This window comes from Mustelus asterias, unplaced genomic scaffold, assembly GCF_964213995.1.
Source record: "Mustelus asterias unplaced genomic scaffold, sMusAst1.hap1.1 HAP1_SCAFFOLD_42, whole genome shotgun sequence".
Lineage (NCBI taxonomy): Eukaryota > Metazoa > Chordata > Chondrichthyes > Carcharhiniformes > Triakidae > Mustelus > Mustelus asterias.
This window is the reverse complement of record NW_027590119.1, coordinates 1,691,395-1,713,582: the sequence shown is the minus strand read 5'-3', so window position 1 is coordinate 1,713,582 and position 22,188 is coordinate 1,691,395. Positions and strand designations below refer to the sequence as shown.

At 45.9% G+C, this 22,188-nt stretch overlaps 1 protein-coding gene across 1 annotated transcript in view; it reads left to right on the top strand.

Moving 5' to 3' along the window:
* LOC144482722 (uncharacterized) overlaps positions 1–8,590 on the top strand; it is a 38,414-nt gene extending 29,824 nt beyond the window's left edge. The window contains exon 2 of the mRNA XM_078201562.1: positions 6,716–8,590. Within this exon, the coding sequence (XP_078057688.1) occupies positions 6,716–7,402 (687 nt within the window). The 3' untranslated portion in view covers positions 7,403–8,590. The remainder of the gene's footprint in view (positions 1–6,715) is intronic.
* Positions 8,591–22,188: the final 13,598 nt, after the last annotated feature.

Here is a 22,188-nt window from a genome sequence, read left to right as displayed (position 1 = left end):
GGCTCCTTTGAACTTCTCCAGCTCCTCCTTTAATGCAGACTTCAACCAATTTACTTGAAGCCAGTTTCTGTTCAATAAACCAGGACTGACACACACACATTAAAATGTTTTACACTTTTTTTCATTCTAAGTCTGGAAACCTAAACCTGCCGTTTCACTCTCAGTCAGGAATAGATCCCAGTTTTACACCAATCTTTGACAGCACGTTTCCCGCATTCACCGTTGTTCTTCCTGACTCTAAACACAGTTGTAAAGGAGCTTCTGTTCTGTGTCTGGGAGCTCTGAACCATGGAAAAGAACGACTGGGACACATTTCTTACACACCTCAGGATTCACCCACGCGGGGACTTTGCTGTCAGTGAAAAGTGACGAAAAAGACCAAAGTGCTGTGTGACCCTCTCAGCGAGACCCTGAAGGACTGGGTCAAGAATGAAGTTCTGTTCCTCCTGTATGATCCTCCCTCAGATTGCCCTTTCTGAGCTCCAGCCTGGTGACGTTAAACACTCAAATGGAAAAGACAAAAATCTACAACAATGGTTCAATCAAATGTCTATTTCACATTTATTCAGAATATCAAACCTCAACAGAAGAAAAAAGTCAGAGAGAACATGATTCAGACCTGGATATGATTAACAGCATCAATAAGTGTAGAATCCAAACCTTGCAGTCGTTTGTGAACTCGCCGGTGTGTTAGCAGGTGGGATGACTGAATAAATCCCTTTCCACAGACATTACAGGTGAATGGCCTCTCCCCAGTGTGAACTCGCTGGTGTTTCAGAAGATAAGATAAATGAGAAAATCCCTTCCCACAGACAGAGCAGGTAAATGGCCTCTCCCCACTGTGAACTCTCTGATGTGTCAGCAGGTTGGATGACTGACTGAATCCCTTCCCACACATGGAGCAGGTGAACGGCCTCTCCCCAGTGTGAACTCGCTGGTGATTCAATAGGTTGGATGAACGAGTGAATCCCTTCCCACACACGGAGCAAGTGAATGGCCTCTCCTCACTGTGAACCTGCTGGTGTGTCAGAAGGTTGTATGAACGGGTGAATCTCTTCCCACATTCAGAGCAGGTGAACGGTCGATCCCCTGTATGGAGCTGCTGGTGTATCAGAAGGTTGGATGAATTAATGAATCCCTTCCCACAGTCTGAGCAGGTGAAGGGCCTCTCCCCAGTGTGAATTCTCTGGTGGTTCAATAGGGCAGGTGGACGGCTGAATCCCTTCCCACACACACAGCAGGTGAATGGCCTCTCCCCAGTGTGAGTATATTGGTGCGTCAGCAGATCCTTTTTGTTTTTAAAGTTCTTCGCACAGTGGGAACAATTAAAAAGTTTGTTATCAGAGTGAACAAGTTGATGTGTCTGCAGGTGGGATGACTGAATGAATCCTTTCCCACACAGAGCAGGTGAATGGTCTCTCCCCAGTGTGAATACGTTGGTGTGTCAGCAGATCTTTTTTGCATTTAAAACTCTTCTCACAGTCAGAACATGTAAACATTCTCTCATCTGTGTGAACAAGTTGGTGTGTCACAATGTGGGATGAGCGAGTGAATCCCTTCCCACACACAGGGCAGGTGAACGGCCTCTCCCCAGTGTGAACCCGTCGGTGAGTCAGAAGGTTGTATGAATGGGTGAATCCCTTCCCACAAACAGAGCAGGTGAACGGTCTCTCCCCAGTGTGACTGCGCCGATGAACTTCCAGTTGTGATGGGAAACCGAATCCTTTCCCGCACTCCACACATTTCCACGGTTTCTCCATGGTGCCCTTGTGTTTCTCCAGGTTGGATGATCAGTTCAAGCCACATCCACACACACAACATACACGTAGTTTCACCCTGCTGTGAACTGTGATGTTTTTTCAGGCTGTGTAACTGGTTAAAGCTCTTTCCACATTCAGTTCACTGGAACACTCTCACTCGGGTGTGTGTTTGTCTCGATGCTTTTCCGGTCATACTGATGTTTAATTTATTTGCCCACAGGCAGAACAGACAAATATTTCTCTTTCTATATTCAAAGACCGATGATATTCAGCTCCGAAGGAACTGAATGACTTTGTCAGATGTGATGTCCGGTTTGAGTTTTCTGTCTGCCAATCTTTCACTTCCAATATCCTGTAAAAACAGTTTAGAAAAGTCATCACTGTCAGAACACGATACAAACTCTGAACAGACAATTCTAGTTTCTCTGGAACATTTTTTCCTTTCTTGTTCCCCCAAATCAGTAAATCCCCGTCCCACACACTCTCCCTCCTCCCTGGGCTGAAATCCAAACCCATCTCACCATTTCTTTCCTCCACTCCCAGTTTTCTCCCTCCCTCTCCTCTATCTGGATTCAGTTCTCCAGCTCCTGTCTGCAGACTGACAATAAAACCAATGGGTCTTACTGGGGGTGTTGGGGCCTCCAGCGGGTGTTTGTGAATCCTCCCCGCCCACCTCCCAGGGTTTCCTTCCTTCCCAGAGATCAGAGTCCTCATTGATTTGAGGCCAAAGTGTAACCTCTTATTTATTGTCCCCCTCCCCCATCCTCTGATGTGAACCATCCTCCAGTGGCTGAGCCAGGATGGGGCCGTTAACCTGGGCCTGTTCCCGGGAGGGAGGGAGGGAGAAGCCCCGCAGCTGCAAACCAGGGAGCTGACAATGATTCTGAAGGGTTTGCGGATCCACAAAGTGTTTCCAAATCCTCCCAGCCACCGCCTAACGCTGACTCCGCTTCTCCGGGACAAACAAGCGCCAAGGACAGCAATGACACTGCGCATGCTCCACATCACAATGCCCGGGGACTGATTGACGGCAGCTCCGGACCAGTGGAAGAGGGGGCGGGGCTGGGGGACCGAACGGGAGCGGCTGGTCCTCCAACCAATCGGAGTGAATGAGGGGCGGGACTGGAGGACCGAATGGGAGCGGCTGGTCCTCCAACCAATCGGAATGAATGAGGGGCGGGACCTGAAGCATGCGCAGTGCGGGTGAACCAGATAAACCTGTTGGACTTTAACCTGGTGTTGTTTGACTTGTTGCTGTGTTTACCCCAGTCCAACGCCGGCATCTCCACATCACTGCGGGTAATGGCGACGGACGGCCGGTTTTAGTTTGGAAGCGAGATCAATACGAGGTAGAGGGCGGCGTGCGGGGAATGATAAATGTGGCGGGTGGGTCGAGAGGCTTTGTAAACATGTTGTTCAAACCCAAACCCCGGAAATGAACTTCCCGGTTCCCCCCCTTTGTACCAAATGGAGCGGCAGCTTGTAGTGTTAGACCCGGGCTGACTGCCGCCATTGAGGCAGCATGTGGGAGGCCGGCAGGGATTGTGATCGGAGAGTGAAGCCCCGACGTCACCATGGAATGGGTGAGGGTGTGACATCACAATGGAATGGGTGAGTGTGTGACGTCACAATGGAATGGGTGAGGATTCCTGATGAGCTGAGACTGGGCTGGAGTCGGGCGATGGCACTGACATGTGTCCCGGTGGCACAGTGGTTAGTGCAGCTGCCTAACAGCGCCAGGGACCCGGGTTCAATTCCAGCCTCGGGTCACTGTCTGTGCAGAGTTTCTACATTCTCCCCGTGTCTGTGTGGGTTTCTTCCGGATGTTCCGGTTTTCCTTCCACAGTCCAAAGATGTGCCGGCGTTGGACTGGGGTAAGCACAGTAAGTAATCTCACAACACCAGGTTAAAATCCAACAGGTTTATTTGGTAGCACAAGCCACAAGCTTTCAGAGCACTGCCCCTTCATCAGGTGAGTGGGAGTTCTGTTCACAAACAGGGCATATAAAGACACAAACTCAATTTACAAGATAATGGTTGGAATACGAGTCTTTAAACGTAATCAAGTCTTAAAGGTACAGACAATGTGAGTGGAGAGAGGGTTAAGCACAGGTTAAAGAGATGTGTATTGTATCCAGCCAGGACAGTTAGTGAGATTTTGCAAGCCCAGGCAAGTCGTGGGGGTTACAGATAGTGTGACATGAACCCAAGATCCCGGTTGAGGCCGTCCTCATGTGTGATTGACAGATCCATGCTCACTGCTTCTTGCCCTGGATGCAGAGAGCTGAAAATTTCCATGCAGGATGCCAGACAGATAAATGTCTACATTACTGGAGTAAAAATGTGTGGAATATACAGACCGAATTCACTTCATTTCCTTCAGTTGCTGCAAGTCCCCAACTTCCCCCAGAATGAGAAAAGAAATGGAAAGGGAGAAACATTGATTTCCTCCCAGATGTTGAACAGAGGAGGGAGTTTCACTCTGAAGCTCATTGGACAACTTCCGCATTGTGACGTCACAATAGTGTCCTGCCTGAATCAGCCAATAGGAATCACTCTGCTTCGCGGTGACGTCTCCGGGTTCCAGTTCTCAGGCCCGGGCGCGCGGACCCAGGAGCCCCGCCCCCACCCATTGTTCCCCTCCCCCTACACCTCCTTGAACCAAGGTTTCCAGGCAACCGGCTGACGGCTCCAGCAAGAGCGAGAAGCCGCTCAGTGAGCTCTCCCTCCCCCCGGCCCAGGACTACACATGTGCGAGGGAGAGGGGAAGCTGCGCATGTGCGGGGGAGAACCCACCCTCTGATCTTCATGCTGAGGTGTTGACCAATGGGAAGAGTTGGAGGACCGGAAGGACTCTGGTCTTCCAGCCAATCAGAGTGTGGGCTTTGTGTGAATGAAGATTGATCTTCAGACAGACTCAAACTTCCTCCTGTCTCAAACATCTGTGAGTAAAACACTTTCCCTTCAACCCCCTTTCCATTTCTTTTCTCATTCTGGGGGAAATTGGGGACTTGCAGCAACTGAAGAGAAAGGAAGTGAATCCAGTGAGGGTGCAGACTCTGGAAAGGTTGGTCCAGGTTTCTCGCTCTCTCGAACCAGAAAATGATCCATTTCTGCCCACTGTTTGCTGTTAGCCAATCTTCTATCCACGCCAATATGTTATCCCCACAGCATGAACTTTTATTTGCTGCAATAACCTTTGATGTGGCACCTCATCAAATGTCTTCTGGAAATCTGAGTACAGCACATCCACCGGTTTCCCTTTATCCAATGCCCGATGGGGAATTTTAGAAAATTGAACAACACATCAACGATCTCACTCTGTTAAGACCCGAGAATGAAGCCCAGCAGGACCCGAGGACTCATCAGCCCACAGCTCCAACAGTTTGCTGAGGACCACTTCCCTGGGAATTGTGCTTTTTCAGAGTTCATCCCACACTTCTGTTTTCTGATTTCCAGCTGTTTCTGAGTTTTAACTGTATCCTCTATTGTGAACACCGAGGCAAAATACTTGTTCAATTCATCTCCCAGCTCCTTATTTTTCATTATCAATTCCTGGACTCACTTTCTATTAGACAGTTAAGAAATGAGGTGGAGCAAGTGACTGAAGTGTCAGTCAGGGAGCACTATTGGGAGCACCAATAGTTTCAAAATAGTTCAGGAAAAAGATAGGACAGGTCCACAGGTCAAGGCCCTAAACTGGAGCAGGGCCACTTTTGTGGGCATTAGGCAGGATCGAGCAGATGTCGATTAGGTGAGTTTGTTTGAAGGGAAAGGAATGACTGGCAAATGGGAGGTTTTAAAAGTGTGATATCAAGAATCCAGGGGCAGTATATTCCTGTTAAGATGAAGGGAAAGAATGGTAAATTTAAGGATCTCTGGCAGACAAGGGACATTGAGGCTCTGGTCAGGTAAAAGAAGGAAGCATACATTGGGTTTAGGCAATCGGGGACAAGTGAATCACTCTGACTATAAAAAGTGTAAGAAAATACTGAGGAGGGAAATCAGGAGGACAAAAAGAGGGTATGATATGGATCTGGCAGGTAAGATTAAAGAAAATTCCAAGAGGTTCTATAGCTATATTAAGAGTAAGACGGTGGCTAGAGAGAGAATAGATCCCCTTAAAAATCAGTATGGCCATCTGTGTGTGGAGCTACAGGAGATGGGTGAGATTTTTAATGAATACTTCTCCTCTGTGTTTACTGCGGAGAGCACCATGGGGGCTAAAGAAATAAGGGAAACAAGTGGTGATGTCTTGGGCACACACATGTTACTTGGGAGGAGGTATCTGTAGCCTTATAAAAGCAAATTACTGCGGATGCTGGCGTCTGAAGCCAAGGGAGAAAATGCTGGAAAATCTCAGCAGGTCTAGCAGCATCTGTAAGGAGAGAAAAGAGCTGATGTTTCTTGTCTAGACGACCCTTTGTCAAAGCTCTGAAACATCAGTTCTTTTCTCTCCATCCAGGTGCTGCCAGACCTGCTGAGAATGGGGAGAGAGTGTGTGGGATGGAGATTTACAGCTTTTGGGGAATGAGAGAGGAAAGAATGTTCCATAGAAATTGTTCTGAATTTCTATCCTGTACTGACACTGATGACTTTTGGAAACTCATTTTCAGGATATTGAAAGAGGAATCACAGGCCGAAATCTCAAACGTCATGTCTCGGCGTGACAGAATCGTGTTCCTTGGGACCTCAATATCATCGGACTTTGAATCCAGAAGGAGAAATGATTGTCCAGTCTGTCGATTTGAAAAGATTTGAAATGTCAGTGTGAGTGAAAAAGCATCAACACACTGCCACACTTGAGTGAGGGTGTTCCAATGCACTGACTAAAGAGCTTTAACCAGTTACACAGTCTGAATAAATATCACACCATTCACAGCGGGTAGAGACTGTAATCTTGTCCTGTGTGTGGACGAAGTTTCAACTGATTGTCCACCCAAGAGTGAGGCAAGGAAACCTGCACCATGGAGAAACCATGGAAATGTGGGGACTGTGGGAAGGGATACAGAGCCCCATGTCTGCTGGAAGCTCATCGGCGCAGCCACACTGGGGAGAGGCTGTTCATCTGCCCTCAGTGTGAGAAGGGATTTAATCAGTTCTCCAGCTTACGGACACACCAACGAGTTCACACTGGGGAGAGACCATTCACCTGCTCTCAATGTGGGAAGGGATTCATTCAGTCATCCCACCTGCGGACACACCAGCGAGTTCACACTGGGGAGAGGCCATTCACCTGCTCTCAGTGTGGGAAGGGATTCACTCAGTTATCCAGCCTGCAGACGCACCAGCGAGTTCACACTGGGGAGAGGCCATTCACCTGCTCTCAGTGTGGGAAGGGATTCACTCAGTTATCCAGCCTGCAGACACACCAGCGAGTTCACACTGGGGAGAGGCCGTTCACCTGCTCTCAGTGTGGGAAGGGATTCACTCGGTTACCCGACCTGCGGACACACCAGCGAGTTCACACAGGGGAGAAACCATTCACCTGCTCTCAGTGTGGGAAGGGCTTCACTCGGTCATCCACCCTGCGGACACATCAGCCAGTTCACACTGGGGAGAGGCCATTCACCTGCTCTCAGTGTGGGAAGGGTTTCAGCGTTTCATCCCGGCTGCTGAGACACCAGCGAGTTCACGAGTGATGACAGGGGTTGGATTCTGCTGTTATTGTTTCTGCTCTCAGTTGCATCCAGGATTGCAGTTGGTCAATGGGAAGGGTCAGAGGGTTTCTTTGTGCTGGACTGGCCGGTCTCAGCCTCCAGTGGGCTGATGCTCTTTGAACCTTTTTGTGAATACCTGGTTTCAAATGTCACAAGGATCACAGAGTGACAGGGTGTTAGGAAGTTTAGAGATATTGAGTCAGAAGAAAACAGAGGTTGGCAGTGCAAAGGTACATTTCTGAATGGAGGGCTGTGACAAGTGACGTTCCTCAGGGATCAGTGCTGGGACTTTTGCTGTTTGTAATATATATAAATGATTTGGAGGAAAATGTAACTGGTTTGATTGGTAAGTTTGTGGACGACACAAAGGTTGGTGGAATTGCGGATAGCGATGGGGACTGGCAGAGGATACAGCAGGATATAGATCAGTTGGAGACATGGGCAGAGAGATGGCAGATGAAGTTTAATCCGGACAAATGTGAGGTAATGCATTTTGGAAGGTCTAATACAGATGGGAAATATACAGTCAATGGAGAACCCTTCAGAGTATTCATAGGCAGAGGGATCTGGGTGTACAGGTGCACAGGTTATTGAAAGTGGCAATGAGGTGGAGAAGATAATCAAGAAGGCATACGGCATGCTTGCCTTCTTCGGCCGGGGCATTGAGTTTAAAAATTGGTAAGTCATGTTGCAGCTTTATAGAACCTTAGTTAGACCGCACGTGGAATCTAGTGTTCATTTCTGGTCACCACACTATCAGAAGGAAGTGGGGGCTTTGGAGAGGGTATGGAAAATATTTACCAGGATGTTGCCTGGTAGCATTAGCTATGAGGAGAGGTTGGAGAAACTTGGTTTGTTCTCACTGGAACAACGGAGGTTGAGGGGGGCGACCTGATAGAAGTCTACAAGATTATGAGGGTCATGGACAGAGTGGATAATCAGACGCTTTTTCCCAGGGTGGAAGAGTCAATTACGAGAGGCATAGGTTTAAGGTGCGAGGGGCAAGGTTTCAGACAGAAGGCAGAGAGTTGGGATAAAAGGTTCTTTCTCAGAATGGCAACCGGTGACAAGTGGTGTCCCGCAGGGTTCAGTGTTGGGGCCACAGCTGTTCTCTTTATATATTAACGATCTAGATGACGGGACTGGGAGCATTCTGGCCAAGTTTGCCGATGATACAAAGATAGGTGGAGGGGCAGGTAGTATTGAGGAGGTGGGGAGGCTGCAGAAAGATTTAGACAGTTTAGGAGAGTGGTCCAAGAAGTGGCTGATGAAATTCAACGTGGGCAAGTGCGAGGTCGTACACTTTGGAAAAAAGAATAGAGGCATGGACTATTTTCTAAACGGTGACAAAATTCATAATGCTAAAGTGCAAAGGGACTTGGGAGTCCTAGTCCAGGATTCTCTAAAGGTAAACTTGCAGGTTGAGTCCGTAATTAGGAAAGCAAATGTAATGTTGTCATTTATCTCAAGAGGCTTGGAATACAAAAGCAGGGATGTACTTCTGAGGCTTTATAAAGCACTGGTTAGGCCCCATTTGGAGTACTGTGAGCAATTTTGGGCCCCACACCTCAGGAAGGACATACTGGCACTGGAGCGGGTCCAGCGGAGATTCACACGGATGATCCCAGGAATGGTAGGCCTGACATACGATGAACGTCTGAGGATCGTGGGATTATATTCATTGGAGTTTAGGAGGTTGAGGGGAGATCTGATAGAAACTTACAAGATAATGAACGGCTTAGATAGGATGGACGTAGGGAAGTTGTTTCCATTAACAGGGGAGACTAGGACGCGGGGGCACAGCCTTAGAATAAAAGGGAGTCACTTTAGAACAGAGATGAGGATAAATTTCTTCAGCCAGAGAGTGGTGGGTCTGTGGAATTCATTGCCACAGAGGGCTGTGGAGGCCGAGACGTTGAGCGTCTTCAAGACAGAAATTGATAAATTCTTGATTTCTCGAGGAATTAAGGGCTATGGGGAGAGAGCGGGTAAATGGAGTTGAAATCAACCATGATTGAATGGTGGAGTGGACTCGATGGGCCGAATGGCCTTACTTCCGCTCCTATGTCTTATGGTCTTATGGTCTTAAAGGAGATGTACAAGGCAGGTTTTTTACACAGAGCGTGGTGGGTGCCTGGAACCCGTTGCCGGGGAAGGTAGTGGAAGCAGATACGGCAGTGACTTTTAAGATGTGTCTTGACAAATATATGAATAGCATAGGAACAGAGGGATATGGTCCCCGGAAAGGTAGGGGGTTTTAGTTCAGACGGGCAGCATGGTTGCTCCAGGCTTGGAGGGCCAAAGGGCTTGTTCCTGTGCTGTAATTTTCTTTGTTCTTCATTCTGTTTGGAACATCCCAAATGCCCATCCAATTTCCTTTTTAATTGTTTATTGTCGCTACTTCCTCCACCCTCGTAGGCAGCGAGTTCCAGGTCATCACCATTCACTGCATCAGAATATTCTTCCTCACATCTCCACCGCCCCCCCCCCCCCCCCCGCCCCCCACTCCCCCTCTCTTGCATCTCTGACCCAAAACAAGAAATCTGTGTCCCCCCTCGTCCTTGTCCCATCAGCTAATGGGAACAGCTTTTCTTTGTCCACCTTATCTAAACCTGTCAGAACCTTGTCCACCTCTATCAAATCTCCCCTCAACCTCCTTTGCTCCAAGGAAAACAACACCAGCCTGACATTGACAATAAAGAACAAACTAACAGAATATGTTACTGTCTGAAATCAAATGGTAATGTTTAATTTCTGTTTTAAAGATATTGTGAATATATTGTCCTGGACAATAAAGGAATTGTAATAACTCACCTTGGGTGTGGTTGAATGGAATATGTCAATCTGATATCCACCTACAGTCTAGTGAAAGTCTGGAATATGTAGCTGGAACTCCCTTCCTAACAGCACTGTGGGTGTACGTACACCTCAGGCATTGCAGCAGTTCAAGAAGGCACCCTTGGGGTTGGGGTTGACCATGGCCAAGGCAGCTACATACAGCCACATATTCTGTTATAATTGAAGGACTGCAGATTGAATGTGAGGCATTGTGGGACTGGACTATCTTGACCATATTCCTGTGACTGCCCGGAAACACGTGTCTATTTTAAAGAACAAAGAACAATACAGCACAGGAACAGGCCCTTCGGCCCTCCAAGCCTGCACCGATCATGTGTTCCTAACGAGACCATCCGTTTGTATCCCTCTATTCCCAGTCTGTTCATATGGTTATCATTAAAATACGTCCCCTGCATATCTGTATTGAACCTTGCCCCCCCTTACCTTGAACTTGTGACCCCTTCTGTTTGTCGTTTCTGACCTGGGAAAAAGCTTCCAACTGTTCACCCTATCTATGCCCTTCATAATTTTATAAACTTCTATTAGGCCGCCCCTCCACCTCTGTTTTTCCAGGGAGAACAACCCTAGTTTACTCAATCTCTCCTCATAGCTAATACCCTCCATACCAGGCAACATCCTGGTTAACCTTTTCTGCACTCTCTCCAAAGCCTCCACGTCCTTCTGGTAGTGTGGCGACCAGAACTGGACGCAGTATTCCAAATGCGGCCGAACCAACGTTCTATACATCTGCACCATCAGACCCCAACTTTTATACTCTATGCCCCGTCCAATAAAAGCAAGCATGCCATATGCCTTCTTCACCACCCTTTCCACCTGTGTTGCCACCTTTAAGGTTCTGTGGACTTGCACATCCAGATCCCTCTGCGTGTCTATACTCCTGATGGTTCTGCCATTTATTGTATAGCTCCCCCTGCATTAGATCTACTAAAATGCATCACTTCGCATTTATCTGGATTAAGTTCCATCTGCCATTTCTCCGCCCAATTTTCCAGCCTATCTATGTCCTGCTGTATTCTCTGACAATGTTCATCACAATCCACAACTCCAGCAATCATTGTGTCGTCCGCAAACTTACTAATCAGACTTGCTACATCTTCTTCCAAATCATTTATATATATCACAAACAGCAGAGGTCCCAATACAGAGCCCTGCGGAACACCACTAGTCACAGACCTCCAATCAGAAAAAGACCCCTCCGCTGCTACCCTCTGTCTTCTATGGCCAAACCAGTTCTGTACCCATCTAGCGAGCTCACCTTTGATCCTGTGAGATTTAACCTTTTGCACCAGCCTGCCATGAGGGACCTTGTCAAATGCTTTACTAAACTCCATGTAGACGACATCCACGGCCCTTCCCTCGTCAGTCATTTTTGTCACCGCCTCAAAAAACTCAACCAAATTTGTGAGGCATGACCTCCCTCGCACAAAACCATGTTGTCTATCGCTCATGAGATTATTCAGTTCTAAATGTGTACAGATCCTATCTCTAAGAATCTTCTCCAACAATTTCCCTACCACGGACGTCAAGCTCACTGGCCTATGATTACCCGGGTTATCCTTGCTACCCTTCTTAAATAACGGGACCACATTTGCTATTCTCCAATCCTCTGGGACCTCACCTGTGTCCAATGAAGAAACAAAGATTTCTGTTAGAGGCCCAGCAATTTCATCTCTTGTCTCTCTCAGTAACTGGAAGTCCCTCCCTAACAGCACTGTGGGTGTACGTACACCTCAGGCATTGCAGCAGTTCAAGAAGGCACCCTTGGGGTTGACCATGGCCAAGGCAGCTACATACAGCCACATATTCTGTTATAATTGAAGAACTGCAGATTGAATGTGAGGCATTGTGGGACTGGACTATCTTGACCATATTCCTGTGACTGCCCGGAAACTCATGTGTCTATTTTAGTTTAAAATTGAGGATTTCTGGGAATAATGTCTCAGATGGTGGCCAGATTATCAAATTCAGTTCTCTCAAATAATTCATAGACAAAGAAACAAGTATCTCCAAGAGAAAACTGTCACCTCATTCATCTCATCTCGACTTCCCTTTCACTCAAATCTTCATAAACACCCAAATGTATGGATTCCTTTAAACTACACTTTCAGGAGTTCTCGAGAATCTTTAGAGTTAAATAAATCATTAAATATTCTCATAATATCTTTTAACAGAAACCAAACATTTCTGTTTGATTCCAGGCATTATCAACTTTGTTCTTTCCCTTAAACACCAGGTAATTTCCATTTTAAATGCTTGAAATAGCAACTCACATCAGATATTTATCAATTCCAATCTCAAAAGCAGGCTTGTTGGCTTTCTGAAAAGTAAAGTCTTTTATTCTCTGCTTTAATTCTCAAAACTGCTGCCTTCACTCGGATTGTTTGTGAGTGAAACCGTCATCACCTGTTTAAAAAAACCCCATAAACAATCCATCTGGCTCTGGCCAAGATCCCAGTGAGTTAATGTGTCCAATCACAGGTTACATTAAAAAACAAAGGCTGTGTGGAGATTTATAAAAATCAGCTGTCTGCTGAAAGGGTTAACTTCTCTGTGGAACCGAGAGAGGCGGGGAGTGGGCAGAGGAAACTTGGCAATTCCATCAACTTACATAATTTAAAAAACTTCTCTCATGTTATTTTCTTCAATTTTGTTCAAATTTCATCTCTTTTATCTCTCCTTTTTTGAACACCAATTTCAATTTTCAATATTTGCTACTTAATCAAAGTTGAAAGAAATACTTTGTGAAATGTGTTGTTAACTGAATCTCAACAATTTTAACTCAAATGTTTTGGAAAGTTGGAACTGGTTTGCTGCCAAACTGCAGCCTTATCTTTGTGTTTTGGGAGCAAATTGTCCTTCACAATTCTAACCTTGAACAAGTTCATTTCAAACCCAAATACATTCCTTTCACATTTTAGTACAGTCTGAATTTATTTCAAACAGAAACTCACGGCTGTTCAAATTAAATTAATTTTTATTCCCTTTCCAAACTAATTCTTCGAATCGATGATGCTTTCAAACAACGCCCTGCCTCAACAATTATGACTCAAATGTACGGTATTCCTTCAACTGGGCAAACCAACTTGGAGTAAGCGTTGTGGATCATGACGGTGCAAAGGTCATGGCTAACCTCACACACCTGCATTCCCTTATCACACAGGAGAGGCAGAGGAGAGGGGGGAGTGCTTTCAGTGATTTTTTTTTGGAGAAAACAACTACATCTGCTCGCTGGTGACTGATTTGTGTCTCAGGTTGTTTGATTTTAGCTAAACACGGGGAGTGGTCTGCTTCAGGGAGGTGTCACTTTGTGGCTGAATTAACTTCCTCAAAGTCCCCATGGCATTTTCTCACTCTTCACTTGATCTGATATTTTCTGACTGTAAATCAATATCTTGTTCCAGGGTTTGGCCGAACAGCAGTAGATTTTTCTGAGCTCCACTCACCCTATCATCTGCCCCCTGTTCCCAATGTAACTGATTGTCCAGGTCAGACGTGCTCTCCTGCCAGCAATCAGCTCCATTCTGCAGCTTATCCACCAGTTCCCTCAACTCTTTATATTTTGTACTCAGCTGTGAGGCAACAGGTTTCCAATGTAACTGGAAATTAATTTATTCTGGACTTTTTCCAACTCACTATTTCCTTTCTGAATCTCTTTAGAAAACCTATCAAGGACCCGCTTGTAATCTCTGTCGCATTCTTCTCCACCTCCCAGGGTATCTTTTGCTCCTGATGCCCTTGACTCTGTTGTCAAACTGTCAGTCACATTGTAGCAGATGCCAAAGCCATTGTTGTATTTGCTTTTTTGAGGCAGCAGTGCTGACCACTGTGCCACTGGATGGAATGCTGGCCCAGTGGAGAGATACATAGAAACTAGAAGCAGGAGTAGGCCATTCGGCCCTTTGAGCCTGTTCCACCATTCACCTTGATCATGGCTGATCATCAAATTCAATTTCCTGATTCCAGCCGCCCGCCCCCCCCCCCCCCCCCCCACCACCCCCACCCGCCTGCCTCCCATATCCCTTGATCCCGTTAGCCCCAAGAGTATATCTCATATCTTCTTGAAATCAGACAATGTTTTGGCCTCAACTATAGGGTGACATGGTGGCACAGTGGTTAGCACTGCTGCCTCACAGCGCCAGGGACCCATTTAATTCCAGCCTTGGGTGAATGTCTGTGTGGAGTTCGCATGTTCTCCCTGTGTCTGCGTGGGCTTCCTCCAGGTGCTCCAGTTTCCACCCACAGACCAAAGATGCCCAGGTTCAGTGGATTTGCAATGTTGAATTCCCTCTTTGTCTCCCAAGCTGTGTGGGTTAGATAGGTTAACACAGTAAGAAGTTTAACAACACCAGGTTAAAGTCCAACAGGTTTATTTGGTAGCAAAAGCCACACAAGCTTTCAGAGCTGCAAGCCCCTTCTTCAGGTGAGTGGGAATTCTGTTCACAAACAGAGCATATAAAGACACAAACTCAATTTACATGAATAATGGTTGGAATGCGAATACTTACAACTAATCAAGTCTTTAAGAAACAAAACAACATGAAGTGGCAAAGAAGTGGCAGATGGAATACAATGTGGAAAAGTGTGAGATTAAGCACTTGGGGAGGCGGAATGGAGGCATAGACTATTTTCTAAATGGGGAAATGCTTCGGCAATCAGAAGCACAAAGGGACTTGGGAGTCATTGTTCAAGATTCTCTTAAAGTTAACGTGCAGGTTTAGTTGGCAGTTCGGAAGGCAGATGCAATGTTAGCATTCATGTCAAGAGGGTTAGAATACAAGAGCAACAATGTACTTCTTAGACTGTATAAGGCTCTGGTCAGACCCCACTTGGAGTGTTGTGAGCAGTTTTGAGCCCCACATCTAAGGAAGGATATGCTGCTCTTGGAAAGGGTCTGGAGGAGCTTCACAAGAATGATCTCTGGAATGAAGAGCTTGTCGTATGAAGAATGGTTGAGGACTCTGGGTCTGTACTCATTGGAGTTTAGAAGGATGAGTTGGGATCTTATTGAAACTTAGTAGGAAAAACTAGAACCAGAGTGCACAACCTGAGGCTAAAGGGATGATCCTTTAAAACAGAGATGAGGAGGAATTTCTTCAGTCAGAGAGTGGTGAATCTTTCGAACTCTTTGCCGCAGAAGGCTGTGAAGGTCAGTTCATTGAGTGTCTATAAGACAGAGATAGATAGGTTCTTGATTAATAAGGGGATCAGGGGTTATGGGGAAAAGGCAGGAGAATGGGGATGAGAAAAATATCAGCCATGATTGAATAGCAGAGAAGACTCGATGGGCTGAGTGGCCTATTTCTGCTCCAATGTCTTATGGTCTAAGCTCACAACTCCTTGATTAAAATAAGATACAAGATCCTTCATTCCCCTTCATTACAACTTAAACTTTTTTTTAGCCAACTTCCAAGGCCTGATTTTATAGGAAACATCAAGTCTTTGTTGATTTAAAATCCCAAACATGTTGCCAGCTGCAAAATCTTTGTTCTTTATCTGGGGTTGAGGTGACAACACGATAAAATCCTCACAGTTCTTCCAAATTCCTCCAGGCTCCGCTTAAAATTTCCACATTTAACTGGTTCCCATAAATCCTCAATCAAAAACTAAAATAGACACATGAGTTTCCAGGTGATTTACAAAGAAATGAACTGTCTGCTGAAAGGGTTAACTTTTCTACAGAACCTAAAGGGGTCGGGAGTGAGCAGAAAAAACTTGGCCCACAATTACTTCACTTTACATATGATGGGGGTTTTTCTCGGAGGCTAAGTATTGAGCTGAACCCAGTTAATACAAAGATTTGCAAAAGACAGTATACTGGTTAAAGGCATTACTTATTGAGAAAGGCAGCTGGGCAGTCCAACTCCTTTCTAAAGTTACAATACATTGGCCCTTTAGTTATACTATTTTGAAAGTTCATTTCACCCGCCCACTCTGTCATCCTAACTGGATGCTCCAATCGTGTTCGTGTACAATATTTACCTTGGCCAATAACATCCTATCTTCTGGAAGAATGGAAATTCATTGGTCTGTAGAATCTGAAAGTTCCTGCCCACTGTTACTTTGCAACTTTCACTTACATAGGTCCATAGGGTGCTTTCTAACTGACTCTCAGCAACTTCTATTACATAGGTTATATGGTTCAAAAGTTCCTTTCCACTGTCTGCTGAGCCATCCCTTATCAGTAAAAAATGAATAATTCCATTCATTCTAGTGTCTGGGAAGCGTTTACTTTTATAACTCATACTGATAAAAACTGTGCTCTGTGGCTTCACTCTTCTGACAGAATGTGGCCTGTCTCACTCAGCTTTTATCCCATTATGCTTTAGGGCAGTCTGCAGTTTGGCCAAGGTATACATTTTAGTACAAAAAGTACATATTTAAATTTGAAATACATGTTTAAATTCTCTACCAGTGGGTTATATGTGTCTCTATGCAGACAGTACCTTTGTATAATATAAATAAGGCATGTTGTGGTCCTTATTCTACGTTAGTCTAAGTCAGTCCACCCTGTTTCAATAGCCTATTCTGAACCCCTCAAACAAAATAACTTTAAAAAACTTAAAGTTTATAATTCGTCTCAAGTAAGCTTACATTGACACTGCAATGAAGTTACTGTGAAAAATCCCCTCTCTAACAACAAAAGAAACTTGATTTTAAACTTCATCTATTAATTTTTTTGTCATGTTCTCAACCTATTTTAATTTGATCAGTTTTTGTTAGGGATGGGTAATTTCTATTCTTTATAAACTGGTTCACTCATTTTGTTAATTCTACATGGGCTCGGAGAATCAGAACCCAGACTTTATCATCCTTATCCTTTTTCTCCTTTTGCCACCACTTTCTCTCTGTTTTGCAGGAGGATCGTGGGGATTCCAATCAGACTAATCATTCATTATAAAAGTAAAACAAAAACAGAAAATGCTGGAAAATCCCAGCAGATCTGACAGCATCTGTAGAGAGAGAATAGAGCCAACGTTTCGAGTCTGGACGACCCTTCATGAGAGCTCCTATGAAGTGTCATCTCGACTCAAAATGTTGGCTCTATTCTCAAATCATTTTATCGATAAGTTTCTTGTTCTTAGTTTCCAAAAGACAGGTAAGAAATCTGTCTGGTGCTCACTCGAGCTCTGGATTTTTCATTGGCCATGCTTGGGTTGGATTATAACCATTAGAATCCACTCTTAGAGATCCACTTTTCAGTCCAGTGCTACTTGGAGTGTACCGTCACTTCTCCGACTACGGGTCACAAGACCTTCACAGTTCTTATCACAAATGTATGATAAAATAATTTAAGCAATGCCTGAGAATGCTTCTTAATCTACTTACCACCGTTTGTTGATTGGTCAGACCCCCTTTTTACAGATTCGGATATCTCAGCCACTGAATATCAGCTGGTTATTCATAGATTCATAGAATCCTATTGTGCAGAAGGAGGCCATTTGGCCCATCGAGTCTGCACCGACCACATTCACACACAGGCCCTATCCCCCATGCATTTGTCCTAGCTAGTCCCCCTGACTCCCGAGGCCAATCCACCTAACCCGCACATCTTTGGGCTTTGGGAGGAAACCGGGGCACTCGGAGGAAACGGGGACACGGGGAGAATGTGCAAACTCCACACAGACAGTGACCCAAGCCAGGAATCGAACCCGGGTCCCTGGCGCTGTGAGGCAGCAGTGCTAACCACTGTGCGACCATGCTGCCCAAACTTATGGAATAAGTTTAATCCTCACTCATTCTGTGTAAATATTCTCACAAGGTCCTCTTTCGGAGTTTTGCTAAGCAGCTTTAATGGTCCGTGATTGCAGAAATTGAGCAGTCACAGGAATGTGGTTAAGATAGTCCAGTCCCATAATGCCTCACATTCAATCTGCAGTCCTTCAATTATAACAGAATATGTGGCTGTATGTAGCTGCCTCGGCCACGATCAACCCCAACACTGCCTTCCTGAACTGCTACAATGCCTGAGGTGTAAGTACACCCACAGTGCTGTTAGGGAGGGATTTCCAGCTACACATTCCTGACAAGATTCTGATAGGTTTAGATAAGGTGGACAAAGAAAAGCTGTTCCCATTGGCTGATGGGACAAGGATGAGGGGGACACAGATTTAAAGTTTTGAGTCAGAGATACAGGGGGGGATGTGAGGAAGAATAATTTGATGCAGCGAATGGTGATGACCTGGAACTCGCTGCCGACGAGGGTGGTGGAAGTAGAGATAATAAACAATTTCAAAGGAAATTGGATGGGCATCTGGGGGGGTTCCAAACAGAAATCCTTACTAATTATCTCTGAACTTCCTAACACCCTGTCACTCGGTGATCCTTGTGAAATTTGAAACCATGTATTTGCAACAAGACTCAAAGAGCATCAGCCCACTGGAGACAAAGTCATGAGACCGGCCAGTCCAGCAGAAAGAAACCCTCCGACCCTCCCCATTGACCAACTGTGAGAATGAACAAAATGCAGTCCTGGATGTAATTGAGAGCAGAAACAATAACAGCAGAATCCAACCCCTCGAATCACTCATGAACTTGTTGGTGTTTCAGCAGCTGGGATGAAACTATGAATCCCTTCCCACACTGAGAGCAGGGGAACGGCCTCTCCCCAGTGTGAACTCGCTGGTGCTTCCGCAGGTTGGACAACTGACTGAATCGCTTCCCACACTGAGAGCAGATGAATGGTCTCTCCCCAGTGTGAACTCGCTGGTGTGTCTGCAGGGTGGACAACTGACTGAATCCCTTCCCACACTGAGAGCATGTTAAAGGCTTCTCCCCAGTGTGAACTCGCTGGTGTGTCCGCAGGTGGGATAATTGAGTGAATCCCTTCCCACACTGAGAGCAGGTGAACGGCCTCTCCCCAGTGTGAACTCGCTGGTGTGCCCGCAGGTTGGATGAATGAGTGAATCCCTTCCCACACTGAGAGCAGGTGAATGGTCTCTCCCCAGTGTGAACTCGCTGGTGTGCCCGCAGGTTGGGTGAATGAGTGAATCCCTTCCCACACTGAGAGCAGGTGAACGGCCTCTCCCCAGTGTGAACTCGCTGGTGTGTCCGCAGCTCGGATAACTGACTGAATCCCTTCCCACATTGAGAGCAGGTGAATGGCCTCTCTCCAGTGTGACTGCGCCAATGAACTTCCAGTTCTGATGGGTATCTGTATCTCTTCCCACAGGCCCCACATTTCCATGGTTTCTCCATGGTGCAGTGTCCTTGCCTCTCTCTTTGGTGGACAATCAGTTGAATTCAAATTTCAACATTTGCCACTGTCAGATTCAAACCCAGGGTTCACAGTGCATTGCCCTGGATCCCTGTATTACTAATCCAATGACACTGTCACTGCACCATTGCCTCCCCATCCATGGTAAAGGAGTCACAATAGCCTGAGATCCATGGAATCAGAGCATGCTCTAAATTTAAATTAATGCTCACTCACACTCACCCCAAAACAATTTCACTGTTTTCAACGTTTTAAATCCGCTGGAGTCTACGTCTGCAAAGATCTGAGAGAGATTGGTGTCTGGGGAAAATGTTGCAATCTTCAAATCTTGTCCCTGTAAATGAGGAAAGTTATCGGTGTAATTCAAGGTTAGAAATTCAGGACAGACAAACATTTCTTTTGATCGGAGTTTGCTGTGAGTAAATCCTCCCCTTCTAATCCCCTGTAAAAGGAGTTTCCAAAGTCCATCAGCATTTGTCCAGAACAGAAATTCAAAACATTCTCTCCTATTGCTTGCACAGAATTACTTTAGTGGGACAAAATTGCAGTGGAGGCAGTTCAGAGAAGATCCAGTTGGTTGATTCCTGAAATGAGGAGTTTTATCTTCCAGGTTGAGCAGCTGGGGCCTGTACTCTTTGGAGTTAAGAAGACTGAGAAGTAATCTTATTGAAGCATCTGGGAATTTCAGGGTGGCATAATGGTTCGCACTGCTGCCTCACAGCACCAGGATCCCAAGTTCAATTCCAGCGTTGGGTCACTGTCTGTGTGGAGTTTGCACATTTTCCCCTTGTCTGTGAGTTTCCTCAGGGTGCTCCAGTTTCCTCCCACAGTCCAAAGATGTATGGATTAGGTGGATGAACCATGCTAAATTGACCCAAGTGTCAGGGGGGTTAGCAGGGTAAATGCAGGGGGTTGTGGGGATGGGGCTGGGTGGGATTGTGGTTGGTACAAACTTGATGGGCCGAATGGCCTCCTTCTGCACTGTTGGGATTCTATGATTCATATGATATAAGGTGCTTGACAATGTAGATGCTGAGGATGTTTCCTTTGGTGTGGGAATCAAGTAAAAATAAAGGATTTAAGATTAAGATGAAGAGAGATCTTTTCTCTCAGCGGGTTGTTGATCTTTGGAACTCTGTCTTCACCAGTGAGGATTGGAGGCAGGTCATTGAATATATTCAAAGCTGAGGTTCTGGGCGGCACGGTAGCACAGTGGTTAGCACTGCTGCTTCACAGCTCCAGGGTCCTGGGTTCGATTCCCGGCTCGGGTCACTGTCTGTGTGGAGTTTGCACATTCTCCTCGTGTCTACGTGGGTTTCCTCCGGGTGCTCCGGTTTCCTCCCACAGTCCAAAGATGTGCGGGTTAGGTTGATTGGCCAGGTTAAAAAAATTGCCCCTTAGAGTCCTGGGATGCGTAGGTTAGAGGGATTAGCGGGTAAAATATGTGGGGGTAGGGCCTGGGTGGGATTGTGGTCGGTGCAGACTCGATGGGCCGAATGGCCTCCTTCTGCACTGTAGGGATTCTAGGATTCTATTCTATGATTCTGATCCACAAGAAAGTCATGGGTATGGACGGGGTGGGGGTAGCAACGTCATAGATTCATAGAGATTTGCAGCATGGAAAACGACCCTTCGGCCCAACTTGTCCATGCTGCCCTTTTTTTTTAAACCCTTAAGCTCATCCCAATTGCCCACATTTGGTCCATATCCCTCTATACCCATGTAACTATCTAAATGCTATTTAAAAGACTAAATTGTACCCGCCTCTACTACTACCTCTGGCAGCTTGTTCCAAATACTCACCACCCTATCTAATTGCAACGGGATCTTGATCAATTGGGCCAGTGGGCTGACGAATGGCAGATGGAGTTTAATTTAGACAAATGCGAGGTGATGCATTTTGGTAGATTGAACCAGGGCAGGACTTATTTAGTTAATGGTAGGGTGTTGGGGAGAGTTACAGAACAAAGAGATCTAGGGGTACATGTTCATAGCTCCTTGAAAGTGGAGCCACAGGTGGACAGAGTGGTGAAGAAAGCATTCGGCATACTTGGTTTCATCGGTCAGAACATTGAATACAGGTGTTGGAATGTCTTGTTGAAGTTGTACAAAACATTGGGAAAACCACACTTGGAATACTGTGTGCAATTCTGGTCACCCTATTATAGAAAGGATATTATTAAACTAAAACGAGTGCAGCAAAGATTTACTAGGATGCTACTGGGACTTGATGGATTGAGTTATAAGGAGAGGTTGGATAGACTGGGACTTTTTTCTCTGGAGCGTAGGAAGCTGAGGGGTGATCTTGGAGAGGTCTATAAAATAATGAGGGGCATAGATCAGCTGGATAGTCAATATATTTTCCCAAAGGTAGGGGAGTCTAAAATTAGAGGGCATAGGTTTAAATTGAGAGGGGAGAGATACAAAGTGTCCAGAGGGGCAATGTTTTCACACAGAGGGTGGTGAGTGTCTGGAACAAGCTGCCAGAGGTAGGAGTCGAGGCGTGTTCAATTTTGTCTTTTAAAAGCATTTTGATAGTTACATGGGTATGATGGGTAGAGAGGGATATGGGCCAAATGCGGGCAATTGGGATTTTTACAAATGTGCGGCATGGACAAGTTGGGCCGAAGGGCCTGTTTCCATGCTGTAAACCTCTCTGACTCTATGACCCTCTGTGTGAACAAATTGCACCTCT